The sequence below is a fragment of the Pleurodeles waltl genome, chromosome 9, assembly GCF_031143425.1.
Source record: "Pleurodeles waltl isolate 20211129_DDA chromosome 9, aPleWal1.hap1.20221129, whole genome shotgun sequence".
In the NCBI taxonomy this organism is placed as follows: domain Eukaryota; kingdom Metazoa; phylum Chordata; class Amphibia; order Caudata; family Salamandridae; genus Pleurodeles; species Pleurodeles waltl.
In genome coordinates, this window is record NC_090448.1 from 974410129 (window position 1) to 974428568 (window position 18440).

At 43.8% G+C, this 18440-nt stretch overlaps 1 protein-coding gene across 2 annotated transcripts in view; it reads left to right on the forward strand.

Annotated features, from left to right (window-relative positions):
* LOC138260173 (rab9 effector protein with kelch motifs-like) overlaps positions 1–18440 on the forward strand; it is a 145461-nt gene that overhangs the window by 18620 nt on the left and 108401 nt on the right. For both annotated transcript variants that reach the window (XM_069208413.1, XM_069208414.1), the window contains exon 2: positions 14432–14608. In XM_069208413.1, coding sequence (XP_069064514.1) covers positions 14432–14608 — 177 coding nt within the window. The remainder of the gene's footprint in view (positions 1–14431; positions 14609–18440) is intronic.

The window sequence follows — 18440 nt, forward strand, 5'->3', positions numbered from 1 at the left end:
GTTCCAGGGTTGGAACGCACTTTGTAATCTATGCAAACCTACTAGCTTGCATGTTTTAGGGGTTTTCACCAACGCTTTTCTAATCTTTCCTCATACTGAGAATGGTTGGAAACGTACTCCTCACAATGGCAAAGATAAAAATTCCACACATTTGGGGGGGGAAGTGTTTGGAGGTAAAGTGAACTTTTAAATGCTTAACAGATTTTCTCATGAGCCAAATCTACACATGCAGATTTGCTTGCGCCAAAATCCGGTTCACAAATATTTTCTAGTAGTACTAGTTCCTGGCCTACTTCTGTAAATTATTGTGAATTCATGAAAACTAAAAGTCTGCACTAATGCAAGGGCATATACCATGGGTGCACTTTGTGACTTTATTTAGGAATTTAGCCCCTAATCAGGTCTTGAGTCAACCAGGCCTTTGGTTTTTATTAAAATTCTGTCTCTCTTTATATCTATTTATCTATAGGCTGGCTTCACTTTGAGTGACCACATACTACTCTTTCACAGGGTGCATATCTGCACACAAAGTAGTTTTGTTCCGTGCCAGAGACTACTGTGGCTTTTTAAGACCAAAAATTATTATTATTTCCCAACGCTTGTTATAATGTTGAGGGCCTGGCAGCTTCCACAACATTAAAGTTTTACAGAAACAATGTCAAAACGAGACCTGCATTGACAAACCCAAAAGGCTGGTCACCAATGTCAGATTATTGTCTTTAACAATTATTGTTAATTTTCATATTTCCCATAATCTTGTTGAAACTGGTTGCACTGATTTTCCATTAAGAATATTTTTGGGAAATACTAACATTTAATTTGAAAACAGACTCCTCAATCTTGCTTTGAAGCCTCTGCAAATATTTGCATCTAATCAGAGAGCATTCTGGGGACATTATACTTAGCCCCATAATGTTAAACTTTGCAAATGTGTACACGTTTTGATGCTGGGACCACTTTCAGCAGTGCAGTCCAAGCTTACATTTCCTTACAGCTCTCACCCTGATTTTAAAGGCTTTGCGTTAATGAGCCATAAATTTAAGTTCAAACAGCATTACCATATGGCCACGAATATTACCTCAACTGCAGACCATACCCTTCCCTGATCCATAATGTGGTACTGTAAACTGACAGCCAAAGGGTTTGTGCAGTAGGGGATTGGGCCTACTTGTCCAAGGACAAAGTAAACGTGAAAACTTATTGTCCTTGACCCCAAACTACATGTCCTGGGACATATACACAGACATGTTGGGTCAGAATGGGGATATAGGCTTCCCCCATTATGGGCATAGTGTGATGGTGCATTTCACCTCTGCAACCCCTCCCCTCCCCTCCCCCCCCACCCATCCCAGAGTTGCCCGTGGCAACATCAGTTGCTGAGAATTTCTGTTATTTGTTTCTCGTTGAGTTATTTGCATTATACTATGGGCATCATGATCACTCATCTATAGGATTGGATGCAGTAAGGAAATTTGAGGTAGTATCCTGATTCTCACATGCAACATGCCGTTGTCTTTAGTGGGTGATTTGCTGATTGAACATGATCCCTGTATACGAAGGAAACCCTATCTGATCCTAGATTGTACTTTCTATTGCATTCTGCATTATATGTGACATCTTATATATAAATGCCACTAAAAAAAAAAAAAAAAAAAAAAAGACAAAACTAGGTAGGAGTGGAATCTGAGTACTGTAAGAGGTGACATAGCGCAAGCCTTTTAGAAAACGTACTGAGAACTAGTTAGATTAGTATGATGGGATTTTGTGAAATTGAGTAGTGGGAGACCAGTCTAAGATTTTAAATCTGGCATTTGTTTGTGATTTCATATAGCACAAACGAGCTCCACCACACCAGCATAGCACTCCACATAGGAATAAGGGGTACAGTACAATCATAATATAGCTGTAGACAGTTATTATGAAATAGAGGCGATGAGTACAGAACAAGGGGGAAACAAGTCATAAGGGTAGTGTATTGACCTATGCAGTATGAGGGGAAGAATTGAGAATAATGCATACAGTTCACTGCCTGCAGTATACTGTAAGAAATTGGGGTACTAGTTGAGGGTGCTAGGCACTCACCTTGGGTTATTACCACATTCCTTGTCAGGATGAACCCTCAAAGTCACTAAATTAACTTGAGCTAGCTCAATCCCCTAGTAGCTATGGCACAAACCAGGCAGGCTTAACTAGGAGACAATGTGATGAATTAGAAAAATAGTGACATTTAATAAATAAAATTACAAAAATCCAAATCGGGTAACTGAAGATATTATTTTTTAAAGTTTAAGTAACAATAGTGCCAAGAAGCACAAGAGTCAATAGTCGCCAGCATAAATGTGAACAAGACGTAGATTTAGTTTGACGATGACTGCAATGGTGTATGTGTCAGATATACCAACCAGCTCTGTCCTGGGTAAAATATTTTTCCTTTTGATTTTAGCCCTTTTAACCCCTTGGGTGCCTTGGACCAGCTGGTCTCTCTCTTGGCCACGGCGCTCGTGTGCTGAGGACGAGACTAGATCGTCCTGCACCTGGCCCACGGGGGGGCGCTAGCAGAAACCCCTAGACACCAGGGATATTTTATTTTTTGTGTTTACTTTGTTTTTATGTATTGGGAGCGACCCCTTAGGCAAGGGCCGCTCCCCCAGGGGGGGGGGGATTTTAGGCCATTTCTGCTCCCCTTGGGGGCAGATCAGCCTATTTAAATTAGACCGATCTGCACCCGGGGGGAGGCAGAAGCCACTTAGGCACTAGGGATTGATGTGTGTGTTTTGTTTGGGGGGGGGGCAGCCCTTGGGCAAGGGTCGCTTCCCATGAGGGCACATTACTGTTGGCCATATCGGCCTATTTTTGGAAGGCCCATCTGCCCACAAGGTGGGCAGAAAGCCCACCAGAGACCAGGGAAGATTATTTTTTTTCTTTCAAATTGAGGGTGGGGGTATGGCCATACCCCCACCCCAAATAAATGGGGCCAAAGTTGTTCTAGCCACCAGTGGGCAGATGGGGCAATTACCCCCCGATCCACACCCCGGGTTTAGAAAGTCTTCTAGATGCCAGGGAATTAACAAAATAAATACATAATAGAGTGGTGGTGGCTACCAACCACTATGGGCATGGTTATGCCCCCACCCCAACTGATGAGGGTAACAGTCTTTCAGCTCTCCTCCCACACACTAAAACATCTTATCCCACGGTAAGCAAGAGGACATTTGATTGTTTTGGGTTTTGGTTTTACATTTGGGCCATGAGAGCTTGGCTAACTCTCAAAATCGTCCCCCTTGGAATGGTGAGGGCTGCACTTTTTGGACTTTGGGACGCTGCCATGTAGAAAAATCCATAAGACCTAGACACATCTGAAAACTAAACATCTGGGTGAGTCCAGGGTGGTGTGTTTCACATACACCCCGCACCTGCGGGGCATTGTGCCCTACAAACCTCCAACTTTGCTGGAAATCACAAATTTTTTCCACATTTTTGTGATGGAACATTCCGGAATCTACAATAATCCCCAAAATTCCTACCACCCAGCATTGTCTCATCTATACCGATAAAATGTTTGCCCCACTTGTCAGCCTAAGAATGTTTTTTTTTTTTTTCAAACTGCCCTTTTGGACCCGCTTTGGTTCCCCCTCAATTTTTACATGTTTTGGGCTCTTCCCTGTCGCAGCCACTTGGCCCACCTACACAATTGAGGTATTATTTTTACCAGGAGACTGAGGGGAACGTTCGGTGGTAGGAAATTCGTCCCGGAGCGGTGATCCCACACAGAAATGTGAGAAATGTGGGTAGAAAACATTGGGGGATCCACGCAAGTCACAGCTCCCTGGATTCCCTCTAGTGTCAATTTTTCAAAAATGGGTTTGGTAGGTTTCCCTATATGGCTGCTGAGCCCAGGGCCAAAAATGCAGGAGCCACCCCCTGCCAAAAACAGCTAGTTTAATACTTGATCACTTTGATGTGTCCACATAGTGTTTTGGGGCATTTACTTTCACGGACACTAGGCCTACCCACACAAGTGAGGTACCGTTTTTATCGTGAGACTTGGGTAAACACTGGGGGGGAAGGAAATTTGTGGCTCCTCTCGGATTCCAGAACTTTCTGTCGCCGAAATGTGAGGAAAAAGGTTATTTTTTTTGGGGCCAAATTTTGAGGTTTGCAAAGGATTCTGGGTAACAGAACCTGGTGAAAGCCCCACAAGTCACCCCATCTTGGATTCCCCTAGGCGTCTAGTTTTAAAAAATGCACAGGCTTTGGTTTCCCTAGGTGCCGGCTGAGCTAGGGGCCAAAATACACAGCTTGGCACTTTGCAAAAAACAGCTCTGTTTTCTTTGGGAAAATGTGATGTGTCCACGTTTTGTACTGTGGCATTTCCTGTCACAGGCGCTAGACCTACCCACACAAGTGAGGTACCATTTGTATCTGGTGACTTTAGGGAACGCTCGGCGGAAGGAAATTTGTGGCTCCTCTCAGATTCCAGAACTTTGTGTCACCGAAATGTGAGGATAAAGTGTGTTTGTGGCGAAATTTTGAGGTTTATGAAGAATTCAGAACCTGGTGAGAGCCCTACAATGCACCCCATATTGGATTCCCCTAGGTGTCTAGTTTTCAAAAATGCACAGGTTTGGTAGGTTTCCCTAGGTGCTGGCTGAGCTAGAGGCCAAAAAACACATCAGATTTCAATGTAAAAATGTGATGTGTCCATGTTGCCTTTCCTGTCCCAGGCATTAGACCTACCCACACAAGTGAGGTACCATTTGGAGACTTGGGGAACACAGAATAGCAAAACAATTGGTGTTGCCCCTTGTCTTTCTCTAAATTCTTTCCTTCCAAATGTAAGACTTTGTAAAAAAGACGTCTATTTGAGAAATGCCCTGTAATTCACATGCTAGTATGGGCACCCCGTAATTCAGATAACCACTGCTTATCGACACCTCATCTTGTCCCCATTTTGGAAATACAAAGGCTTTATTGATAACCTATTTTTCACTCTTTATATTTCAGTAAATGAATTGCTGTATTCCCGGTAAAAAGAATGAAAACCCATTGCAAGGTGCAGCTCCTTTATTGGCTCTGGGTACATAGGGTTCTTGATGAACCTACAAGCCCTATATATCCCCACAACCAGAAGCATCCAGCAGATGTAACGGTATATTACTTTTTGAAAATCTGACATCGCAGGAAAAAGTTAGAGTAAAACTTGGAGAAAAATGGCAGTTTTTTTTTGTTCGTTTTTTTTTCACCTCAATTTCAATATTTTTTTATTTCATCTGTTATTTTCTGTAGGAAAGCCTTGTAGGGTCTACACAAATTACCCCTAGCTTTATTTAGAATTTCGTCTACTTTTCAGAATTGTTTAGCTTTCTGGGATCCAGCATTGGTTCCATACCCATTGCTGTCACTAACTGGAAGGAGGCTGAAAGCACAAAAAATAGTAAAAATGGGGCATGCCCGGTAAAATGCCAAAATTGTGTTGAAAAATTGGGTTTTCTGATTCAAGTCTGTCTGTTCTTAAAAGCTCGGAAGCTGGTGATTTTAGCACCGCAAACCCTTTGTTGATGACATTTTTGGAGGAAAAACCACAAGCCTTCTTCTGCAGCCCTTTTTTTCCCATTTTGTTTGGGGGGAAAAACGATATTCGTGCTGTATTTTGGCTAATTTCTTGGTCTCCTTCAGGGGAACCCACAAACTCTGGGTACCTATAGAATCCCTAGAATGTTGGGAAAGAAAGGACGCAAATTTGGCGTGGGTAGCTTATCTGGACAAAAAGTTAAGAGGACCTAAGCACGAACTGCTCCAAATGGCCAAAAAAAGGCTTGGCAGACAGGGGGGGTAGATGGGGGGGGGGGGGAGGCCTAGCAGCGAAGAGGTTAAATCTCATTCCACCACAGGTGTAGACTTCTAAAGTCCCCCAGGACCTCAGTGGAGGCACTTGGAGATTCACAGGGTGGAAGGGAGATGCCAGCAAAAGGGTCCAGTCCAGGTCCAGTTGCAGGAAAAGACCTCTTGTAGCTTGTTGTGTCCCTGTAGCTTTAACAAGAGGTCAGCCTTATGACCCTCGGGGTCCGCTCCTTTGTCCTGGGTACAAAAGGGAGGGCAAGTCCAGTCTTATAGACTTCTTCTCTAGTCTCAGACAGCTGGTTTGGTCTTCCTCTTATCTTCCACAGGTCTGGGAGAGTTGTGAAGTGGGTACTTGGATGTGCCACATTTGTCTGGCACAAGCTAGTGGGTAGAAATTACCCCTGGGGACTCCCTAACCAATGAAGTAAAGTATCCCACGGCTAACCCATCCCACTTTGGGAATTTTACGAAATGGTCAAAGGCTTCATCCACACTAAACTTGGACTCTGAGGGTTGGGGGTGTGTGTGAAGGGTATACTGTGGGAATCCTTCACCACCCCACCCCACCCCTGCCTCCACCACCACATCTACAATTAAAGCCGATTTTAAGGCAGTCTCTTTACCCCAAAAAAAGGCTGGTAAAATCAAAGCTGGGCTTTAAGCAACCAGACAGTGGCTTGACACACTGTTTTGGCATTCTGTTTCCCTCCTTTGAAGTGTGCCCCAAATATTATGTGTAAAACCAGCAGACTTGTCAAACCGACTTTGACAGTATAAGTTCAAGTGTCCCACTGTGATTGGGCTCTGACTGGCTAGTAGACCACGTGTCAGGCAATATTTGCCTGTGACAGTGGATACCTCTATGAAGTCTGCCCCAAGTGTCATATGACACCACCACACAAATTAAGCATGATGTGACATTTGGAGCAGCAGTCAACACGTAAATGCCAAAGAGGATCCTCCCAGCCTCCCCTGCATATTCTGTCAGGTTCAGATGGGTCGTCTCTGCTCCTTAAGGTCAGCCTGTTTGCTCCTGGAAGCAATTCAGGCCTCACCACAGGATAGCCATCAGCCACCAATTGACATTTGCAAGGCACTGTAAGGTCTTCGAAGCTTTAGGCAGGTAAAAGGTAACTTTTTATGAAAGCCTATTCCAAAATGTTTATTACAAATCTAACTTAGTTGATGGGGCTTGTAATAAATATTTGAAAGAGTCTAAATATGAACTTTGAGGCTACTTCCTTAGAAGAGCTAGCTAATATTGCAACCCAATTCCTCCCTATGGAACAAGCACCACTGCTACAGTGAAAATAGCTCTGATCACATTTTCACTCTATGGACATATTTGACATTAATTTATATGTCCTACTTTTAAATACCATGCACTCTGCCTTGTTGATTTGTAAGGCCAAAACAAAGGTGACAATATATAAAAGGAGGGGTTTAGCCCTGTCAAAAGGGGCTATTTTAACAGGTCAAATCTGTAGTTTAAGCCTGCACAACCAGGTTACTGGTGGCAGGCCTGCAGTCATGGTTACTCCATCACTACCATAGATGGCACAATGAGTGCTGCAGTCCAATTGTAACATTTAACTTACAAGCCCTGGGTACACTATGGTACCATATACTAGGGACTTATATACAAGTTAAATATGCCAACCAGGGCTGTTCAGGGCTATGCCAGTTTCATCATGTTGAAAGGGGCAGCACAGCCACTATACAACTGGTTGGCAGCACATACAGTTCTACAGCCAGGAAAACAAACAGCCAGGGCAAACATCTTGAGTCTGACCACACAAAGGACAGTTATTTCCAAAATATACTACCTAAGAGATAAGAACATTGGTCACACTGAGTGTTTCTTCATGTCCACTTGATCAGGATCCTACTGGAGCAGAGTATGGGGCTGAGTTCAGCTGAGAGGAAGGGGGGGGGGCGTTAAAGGAGCTAAGCAAGAGGGAGGAAGATGAACATTTATTAAAAGTATTTACTAGGGTGCCAAGTGGCTTTCTGATGACAGAGAGTATTGTAGTATACTAGGAAGCAACTGCAGTTTTGGGCTCAGATCACCTGAAAGACTTGAACAATTAGAGGAGAGGTTGTCAACAAAACACAATACAGTACATGGGGATGCAGCAGGCACAATCGCTTGATTAGGAGGAGGGGAGGTGCAACAAAATGCAAAAGGCAGAAGGGGTTGGCATATGAAGGCTAGGGTACAGCAATCACTGAATTAGGGTGGAAAGTTTGCAAATTAATACCTAACGAAGGAGGAGGATTGGTTGCACTAGGTGAAATTAGACAATCCTTTAACATGTTGGTGATTGTGAACCAGGTGGAAAGGAGGTGAACATACACCTATGGCCATCTCATTAAGCGTCTCAACACCGATTGACTTTGCTTACATCACCTCATGCCACTCTACAGAAGCTGACAATAATGTAGGGTAGGTGTGGAAGGATGGATTCGGGAACTGAGGGGATTATGGTGCATTCTGAAATGGTAGCTTAGGGTTGGAAGCACGTTGACTATGTTCCAAATTATGGTGTAGCTGGTAGGCATGGCAAACCTCTGTAGAACTGTCATATTCTTGTGCAATTCTGCCCCTATCTGTTGTGGGAAAGCAGAACCCTCTAACTCTTGGGGAGATGATGCCTCGAATACCTTGAACTGAAGATGCCCACTATCATTATTTCTTTTGGTAACGATGCCCTCATCTCCTTGTGTAATTTTGCCCACCTCAAAATTCAATAATGCTCCCACCTTATCATTTATATAATGATGCCTCCCATCATCTTCTGGTTTAATTTTGTTTCTGCCTCCCATTGTAAGGGTGCCATATTTTCCTTGTCTAAGGATTGTCCTGGTGTAATAATTGCCCCTCATCTCATTTTTTTTTGTATATGTGTGAATTTGACTAATATAGCACAGACATGGCCACAAAGCTGTGGACATTTGGAATGCAAGTAGGCAGGGGTGTATAGGGTAAGAGAGGAGAGTAGCAGTAGAGAATGGGGTAAGAGAGTAAGAGGAGACAGAAGATGCACAAGAAATTGAGTGAGGGGATCAGCCAGAGGAGTGCTCCTCCAAGATTGCACTGAGGAGGCTATGCTGCAGTGAGAGGTTGTTTGAAGAGATGAAATCTTCAGCTCCTTTTGGGGTTTCATGCTCTGGGTGTGTAGTAAGAGAAAACTTGGTGTTTTTTCTGCTTCTTTTTTATTACCTTATTTTAGTCTGATGTAGTTGCAGCAGGCTTTGCAGGTTCCACCAGCGATCTTGAGTTTGGTAACATGTTAAAGTGGGGTGCTGAAGTCGGTTACTTTGTAGACGATGTGCCTCTATGTGTACGATGCTCTGGACATCTCACTCAACAATGATAGCCTTTGCAGATCATGGTGCTTATAGACTGATCCATAAACAAGTGTAAGTGTACGCTTCAAATTTTTTTTTTTTTTTTTTAAACCTCAACAGTACAAACATTACTCCTAAACAAGCCCATTTCAGACAAAGGACATACATTAGAGCCTTGATAGTCTGAAGGAAAAAGGGATATGCACAGGTGAGTTTCTTGTCTTTTCACTCTTTGAAGCTCTTCTCAGTAAGGCGGCTGCTAACGGTCTGAACATACTGACTGATATGCTTTCCATTCAACATTTAAAGTGTCAGTAGTGGAAATCACTAAATGTCCTGCATGTAAAGATGGACTTTTCATTTTTTGACAAAGGCTACAAATTATGACAAAAACCGTGACTGACACAGAGGTACAGGTATTAATCCTACAAGGTGATGCCCTCAAGTCTCCTACTGTCCTGACAGCCACTCCATCCTCCATCCTCCATTCTCCTACTGCAGTGAAACCTACCCCTGACTTCCTAAAGTTATGCCCGCCCTATTATTCTGGTGCAGTGATGTTCTCCCTCATCTACTAATGTAAGGATTCATCCAAATTCCCTGATGTTTGGCGTTCATGTGTCCCATCTTTTGGTGTAATGACCTCCCCTATATCTCATAGTAAAAATGCCTCCTAATCTCCTTGGGTTTTGCCCTCTCCTTTCTTTTGGAGTAGTGTTAGTACAGCATCATTTGCATGGATTAAGGAGCCACCCCTCTAATCTCTTGGGATAAAAATGCTCCCTTCTCTTTGGGTAACAATAGCCATTCATTGATGGGAAATGTTCCCGCGTTGTCTCCTGATGCAATAACGCTCAATATTCCCATCTTATATCGTAACATTAATGTTCATGTAGTTTTGTTCCCCTGTTTCTTCTCGTAACAATACTCTTTTTGTAAGGTTCTCATGCTTTTCACTCTTTGTACCACCTTTCTCCAGTCATAAGGATGTCCCCTTCTTCCACATCTGAGTGCAAGGGTATCCTAACCACTCCATTTCCTCATGTAAAGCTGCCCTTATGTTTGTGTCTAATAGTGCACATCAAAGCAATTTCCCCTATCCTGGCTGACTGTTGGCAGCCAACATCACACCTCCCAAACGTCTATCATTTACTCTGGAAATTTGGTCAATCTTTAACAAAATCTTATGCACTGCTCAGAGTACTTCATACCTCAACCTGTCTCCCTCCTAGCTTTGCAGCAGCCATTTAAACTGCGATTGACTATAAAATAATACAAATACCAGAAGCTCTCCACTTCAAACATGACCCATTTAACCCTTTCCCCTGCCACCTTGACAACAAATCCCTTGCACAAAATACCTGCCTGGCACTCCCACTCTTTTATCGCTTCAGTCACATATCACAGTCCTGGTCCTGGCACCAACTAAAATACACAATGCAATACTGCACAAACACTTGATTTCTCCCTTAACGCTTTTTACAATAATAAGTATATCCTAGAACCATTGCCTTTCTCTACATCTCTCATGCCTTCTTGTCCTAAACATTCAATAGAATAATTTATTTTCCCATACCCTACCCACACCTTCCTCTAATTTCAACATCTTTGCCCAATAGCTTTTCCTTTCAATAACCAACTCTTTTCCTTCTGATCATGTTCTACTGAACATGACCAAAAATGTTCTACCTTCAAGTAGTCCCCTTGTATCCAAAAGAAAAAAAATCACGAGGCTTATTCATCAAATTCACCATGACCTTGGTCCCATTCTTGACTTCTCATATTATTCATTCCATGAAATTCTTTTGTGGCACTTTAAATTGTTATATGCAGCCAGGCAGATAGAAGAAATCCTGAACTCCTTAAGTGCCTTGGGGATTGTAAGCAACCTCTCAAAGGCATGTTTAAGTTGCTTACTTTCAAGACCTTCTTCCCTTCCCCTGTGCCCAAGACGTACTTAGCTTCTTCCAGCACCACCCTAACTGTATCAAGCAAAGTCAGTCAAATCAACACTATCATACAACTCCAGTACAGACCTCATACTGTTCTCCAGACCACTAACTTTTCACTGAACCCTCCAACTTATTCAGCCTGCAAACAAAGCCTGTGGCTGTCTTCTCCAGAGTCCTAGCCTGCCACACCACTCTTTTACACCACACCCTCCTTGCAGTCCAATATATGCCATTTATATGTCTGATGTTAGCCACAATCTTTTGATTTTACAGAAACTAGTGTGTGTATATGTGTGTGTGTGTGTGTGTGTGTGTGTGTGTGTATATATGTGTATATATATAATCTTGCGCCCCCATGCGCTGTGCAGACTAACCCCCAAGTTTGGTTTGGGGGGTTGGCCAAGGGACTGGTCGGCAGCCAGGCCCTGCAGTCAACCCCTACGTGTAGCCAACACCACTCCGCACACGGCTGAAGGCTGTGCGTGGCAGGAGGGGGTTGTCCACAGGGCCTGGCCTTGTGACCAACTCCCCAAAGGTAGCTAACCCGGGAGGGGGCACACAGCCCCTCTCTCTGGGACAGTTTTGGCCCTGGAGACCCCTTCTCTCGTGCCCAACCCCATTTGAAGTGGGAAGGGGCACACAGGCCCCCTCCCTGAGCTAGTATTGGCCTGGGAACTCCATTTTCAGCATAAGCCAGTAAATGGAGGGTGCCCTGGAGCCCATCCAGGGCACACACTGCGTCTTTTTTGGGGGCTTCGGGGAAGCCCCGATGGCCCTATCCAGTGCCTTGCCTCCAGCATTAGCCAGCATTGCTCCAGCTCGTAGGAAGCAGCTAAAAATGCTGCTCCCTGCAGGTGGGAGCAATTTTTTCATGGTTCCTTCTCCTCTTCAGTGCAGGTAGGTAAACAGATAAAGTCCACTCCTAGTGGCAGGAGCGTTTTTGATTCTCTGCCTGCTGGGAGCTGCCTTGGGGCCTGATTTAGATCTTGACAAACCGGGTTTATCCCGCCACATCGGTGGATGGATATCCGGTCCACCAAAATAAAAATCCCATAGGAGAAAATGTGATTTGTATTTCAGTGGACGGGATATCTGTCACCGTTTTGATGGAGTAACATGTCCTCCGATATCTAAATCAGGCCCTTCGTGTTTGCTTTCACTTGGTGGGAGCTTTAAAATTGCTCCCACCAACTGAGAGAAGATGCAAGTTTCCCTGTCCGCACCAGCGCAGGCAGGGAAATCGCTATGTCCGAGGGTGTTCACCAAAGACCGAGCTGGAGCTGGGCCCAGGGGATGGTGTTTCCCAGACCCATTAACGGCTTTGGGGTGGGGGGGGGGTGGGACTCATCACCCCCCTCCCTCTTGTCTGCAAAGGTAGGCCCTGTGGGTTGGGGTCCCCGGGAATGGAAACAGCTCTCACGCCATGCAGTTTTTTTTTTTTTTTTTTTCAGAATAATTTAACTTCTAATCCTTCATTGATATTTTTATTGTTGACATTGTAAAAGTGGTCATATATGCTGTAATATCTGGGGTAATTAGCAGTGCATGGTGAGGGTGGAAGGTATAGTGACATTAGGTGAGTAAATTCAGAACCTAACTATAACGTCCCTGTAACCTTTGTGTTTTTTTTTTTTTTCTGTGAATTTCTGTGGCTTTTTTTAACAAAGATTAATTGTCCTTCTCACACATTATTCCAAACATGGCCGTGGGCATTGGCAGCAGGGCCTGGACTGTGGCCAACCCCCAAGCCAGCAAACCACACATTGTGCATGGCCTTTGGTCATGCACAGCGGGAGTTGGCAGCTGTCTGTTTGGGTGTGAGAATGTGTGTTAGAGGGTGTCTCTGGGTGTGAGAGTGGGTGTGAAAGGATCTATGTGTGTGAGTGTTGAATTGGTCTCCAATAGATGAACGATGCATTCACCTCCGCAAAGGATTTCAGATTGTTTTTCAATAAGGAATCATGAAGTAAGCACACTTGCTTTGCCTTCACCAAGCCCAGGAGTTCGGGTTATATGTCCCTTCCAAAAGAGGAGCTTCAACTGGGACACCTGCTACGTTTATATTTGTAAGTGCTTCCTGTTGAGCTTCAATTTCTGTGAAATAAGTATCATGGCCAGAACAGAAGCTCACCTGCTTGTTTATCCAACAATAGTCCACAGTTTACACAAAATGTCTAGCCAACTTGAGCACTCTTTACTGTTTAGTTAGTAAGTGCTACCTCGTTGGGTAAATGTCCAGTGTGGGGGAGGGGGGCATGCAGCCCCCTCCCCCTGCCGATTCTGCCCTAGGGACCCCATCCCCAGGGCCCCCTACAATTCCAGTTCTACCTAAGAATCCTGTCCAGGTCCCTGCAGAATCTAAAATGTGAACAGATGGCTGGAATTCTATTTTGGGAAAGGTGGCAACCCTAACCCAACCCCTCCAAGCAAAAACCCAACCCCTTGAATCAAAAAACAAATGAAAAACCAAAGGCTTCTAAGGCTGCGTCCAATGTCCTGGGGAGGTTTCACTCCCAAAAACACACCTTGGAAAACCACTGTGAAGCGGTTCCATCTTTGCTTTTGCATACATGCTAACAGTTTAGATGAGGAAAGTGGGAGATCTGGGGAAAAAAAAAATCTGGAGAATACATATCCCCTATTGCAGTGGTTCCCACCCTTTTGACTTCTGTGGACCCCCATTTTATCAATACTGGAGCCCGGGGACCCCCACTGACTCATTATTGGAGTCCGTGGACCCCCACTGAGCCATTACTGATAGTTGGAACCTAATATTATAAAATTTTCTAAGCAGTCGCGGACCCCCTAAGGAGGCTTCGTGGACCCCCAGGTGTCCCCGGCCCACAGGTTGGGAACCACTGCCCTATTGACTTATATTGAAGCAAAGTCGGTTTCGGGTGCCTGAATAGGGTCTATTCGCATGTATGCTTTTGATACCACCATGTGGTAACAGCTCTTCACTGAGATACCTGTGAAGGGAGACGATTATTGCGTGGCACACAGTAGCTCCACCAGCGTGAGTTGGAAGGGCTGGTATCAACTTGTATTTTACTGTTCTTTCGTCTACATATTTCACCTCAGGAACAGTAGTTGTTTTGTGCTGATTCACTTAAAAAACCAAAGTATCCGTAATTCCTGTTTTACGTCTCTGTATTATGATAAACTGAACAAGGGGCCTCGCTCATAAAAGAGGCTGCTACTTTCTTCTTTCCTGTAAATCCTTTCTCCTGAATTCTTCCTCCAGTACTCTGCTTTTCTTCACCTCATGCAGTCATCTTTCTTTGCAGCAAGTGTGGGCACATGCGTTTCCAGACACCTCTACCCCTGCCTTTACCTAAGCTGCTGGTGATTTTTGGCCTGGGAGACTGGAGCGGATACTCGCGTGAGACGGAAGTGACGGCAGAGGTGTGCCTGTCCCCTGATAAGCAGTCCCAGCGGATAGGAAAGCTCTCGACTGACTCAAGGTAATTAATTGATGCTCCTAGTGGGTACAAGTGACTCCTGCTAATTGGCTGTACTGTTACCGACTAATTACAAGCCAGCTAGGGTTGTCACCTTTCACAGAGAGAAACACCAGCCATTTGTTCACATTTCAGATTCCGAGAAGGGCCCGGACATAATCCCTGAATTGAACGTTAGAGAAAATCGTCTAAATTAATTTTAACGTGGATTTTATGTTTTGTTTACTTTAGTTATTAGTCCAGAATCATTTTAAGTAACGCTGGCCCATTTGTTTTTTTAATGTTTTCTTCTTATATTTGCTGTTCAAAGTATGTGCTGATAAGAGGAGAAACATACCCGCTTTAGGAGGTGATCCTAATTTTTGTACTGTCCAGGAAATTAAAATACTAGCCATGCTGTTAGATAAACAGCCAAGTACCTCCGTTTGCTGTAGGTGCAAAAACTGGCAAGAAAAAATAAATACGACACATCACTTCTTGTTTTACTCCTGATGGTTTGGTGCTTCATGCCAAGTTTCGAAGTTTGGTGGGGGAGTAAGATTGGTTGTGGTATTACTACACGTGAAAACTGCACGCTTTCCTCATTTCCGGCCTGTACAAACCACCATATCATCTCATTTGTGCAGGCCAATATGCTTGATCTGACAACACATTTCACTCTACTCTCTAAAATCACGCGCAAATGCAGTTTGAGTTCCCCTTTGTATGTGTTGGCGGACTCACAATAAGCTGGTTAATATTTAGGCCCTATTCCAAGCGGTTAATTACATTCCTATATGTTCGGATATTCCTGCTACTGCATGTCATGCACTGGAATGTTGAGTTTTGTAGCAAATCCTGCACCCCCACAATTTCCTTGGTGGGTGTTTATATAAGGCTTTGTACCTCTGTAGCATCTGATGCTCTGGAAATGTTGAGTTATGCCTTCTAAGGTCTTCTCTGGCCCTCTTAGTTCTTGCCAAATTTGAGCCTACGTGTGCCGATTACACCTAGACTTCTCCCATGGGCTGTATCAACATTACTTGTTCTAAAGAGATCGATGAAGTCTTGCTGGTGAGATCAAATGGACTCTTAAGCAGCTATGAATGTTGCTTCACTGAGGGTCTGCCAGAAATACCCACATGTATTATATAGTGCGGTATGTTTTTGTACAGTGCATTGTCCATATGCTAAAGGTTGGGTATATCATTAGCATGAAATAAAAAGAATATGAGAAATCAATATATTCGGTCTCAAATTTCTGCTAGAGTTAGGTCGGGTTTGCCCTGGTCATGTGATCAATTTTTATTATTAATTGGTTGTTGTAGACCTAGGTACTGGGGCAGTCAATCAATCAATCAATCAATCAATCAAGGATTTATAGAGCGCACTAATCACCCGTTAGGGTCTCAAGGCGTCGGGGGGGGGGGGAGAGAAGCTACTGGTCGTAGAGCCATGTCTTGAGGCGTTTCCTGAATGTCAAGAGGTCTTGGGTCTGGCGAAAGTGGAGCGGTAGGGAGTTCCAGGTCGTGGCGGCTAGGTGAGAGAAGGATCTTCCGGCGGTGGTGCGGCGGATGGAGGCGAGGACGAGGCTGGCGGAGCGAAGATTGCGGGTGGGGGTGTGGAAGGTGAGTCGGTCGTTGAGCTAGGCTGGGCCTGTGTTGTGGAGGGCCTTGTGTGCGTGGATGAGGAGTTTGAAGGTGATCCTCTTTGATACTGGTAGCCAGTGAAGGTCTCTGAGGTGGGGGGAAATGTGGTCATGGCGTGGGATGTCCAGAATGAGGCGGGCGGATGCGTTCTGGATTCTTTGCAGTTTTGTTAGGAGTTTGGTTGTTATTCCTGCATATAGGGCGTTTCTGTAGTCCAGTCAGCTGCTGACCAGAGCGTGGGTGACAGTTTTCCTTGTTTCTACGGGAATCCACTTGAAGATGTTGCAGAGCATGCGGATAGTGTTGTAGCAGGAAGAGGAGATGGCATTGACCTGCTGAGTCATGCTGAGTGTGGATTTTTTCTGTACTCAAATCAGTAGTAATACTGATATGAGTACAGAAAAACTACTTCAGCAAGCTTGTCTTTGTCAAAGTTGCTTCAGTAAATCTTTATCCACTCCCACACAAACATGTAAGAATTCCTGCAATGTCTGCCTTCAATATATTTTTTTAATTACATTCTTTTGTCTCCTAAGATCAGTTTCTCAAAATACCTAAAATTTCCTATTAAATGCAATACTTTCATTTTAAGTAAACAAACTAATTTCGCTCAAACAAAATCATGTCATTTTCTAGACCAACGTTTGTTTTTACTTGAAATGCCAGTTTTCATTTTTCACCATATGTTTGATCCTCAAACACTAGTTTGCCATTTTCATTGTGTAATTCAGTATACAACTACTTTGTATGTCAATTAATAATAAATGGTCAGGATGATAACCTTACTGCAAAGCATGGTCACCATTATGCCAGGGTCATCACTGTGTCGAGGTAGGAGACTATAACGGTGTCCTTTTCTAACCTAATCACTAAATTCAAACTGCTTTCCTTTCTCTTTCCCAGTCTATTTTACTTATATGTACCTTTTTGAACTTTTTTTAATGTTCAATGTTTTCTTCTGAGTTGATTACTCAACATTTTCTTTTCCTGAGGTATTTGACCCAAAATATGAATGAACACCTTTTTAATTACTACCTTTTGCCAGTAGTGGCTACTTTTAGTCCATCATTGCTTGCATTATGCTAATAAGGGTAACCAAACTGGCATGTTTGGACACTGAAATGCTAAGTTGGTGCTCAATATGTCAAGGGATGGGCACTGTTCGGCTATGGTTAGCCAAAATTAGGTCAGGCTTGCCCACAGTATGTTCGGAAGGATCACCATTATGCCATTTCCACTGCTAGGATAGGGATGACTCCCATGTGACGAGGTGGCCCCCAGACAGCAGTCATGGTGCAGGAGATCGGGGAATGCAAACAAGGATGAATGCCACATAGCCTATCTTGCATATGCTAAGGCAAAGTCTCCCCTAACTCCCATGTTCCTCTCTTGCACTCTTTCCTTTACCTCCTCTCCCGCTCTTGCCCCCAGTGCTCTCTCCTGTTTTTATCTCTTTTGCTCCCATCTGTCTCTCTCGCCCCTAAATATTTCCTCTCAGCTTTGTCCCCTTCTCTTCTTAATTTCTGTGATTGTTACCTTGCATTTAGATTCCTGCAGTCGTACATTAGAACTGCTGTACTTCAGCTACCACTGGTATTCTTCTTTCGTGTGTGTGTGTGTGTGTGTGTGTGTGTGTGTGTGTGTGTGTGTGTGTGTGTGTAAACAAAAAAAAAAATATATATATATATATATATATATATATATATATATATATATATATATATATACACATACACATGCGCCTTCAAATTGGCCCTCTGCTGTGTGCCTGTGAATAGTAGCAGTCTCCATTGCCTTTTCTTAATAGTGACAAACCTTTATCAACATTATTTGGAAATGCACCAAGAATTTATCATTTGAGATGGAATTTGTTAGGATGAGCCTAGTCAGCTAATGTACCTGTACTGTGTCTCCATAGACTCACTATTGCGGCATCTGTGGTATGACGTGGGTCTCGCCTCCACTATGGTGAATGATATCTGTATGAATTGGACATCAGGCTGTAGCGTCCTTTGCTTTGTTTGTCTAGATTCTTTGTGAGCCTGCGTGCCCTGATTGCCTGTAAATAGTATCTGCAAATATTACCAATATTTCGTTTCTGGGTAGTTTCTAAAGAGCCTTCACTATGGCTGCATGTCTGTAGGTTACTCTTCTATAAACCTGGAAAGACTTTTTGTCATTAGGATCCGGAGGCCTCCAGACGGCCC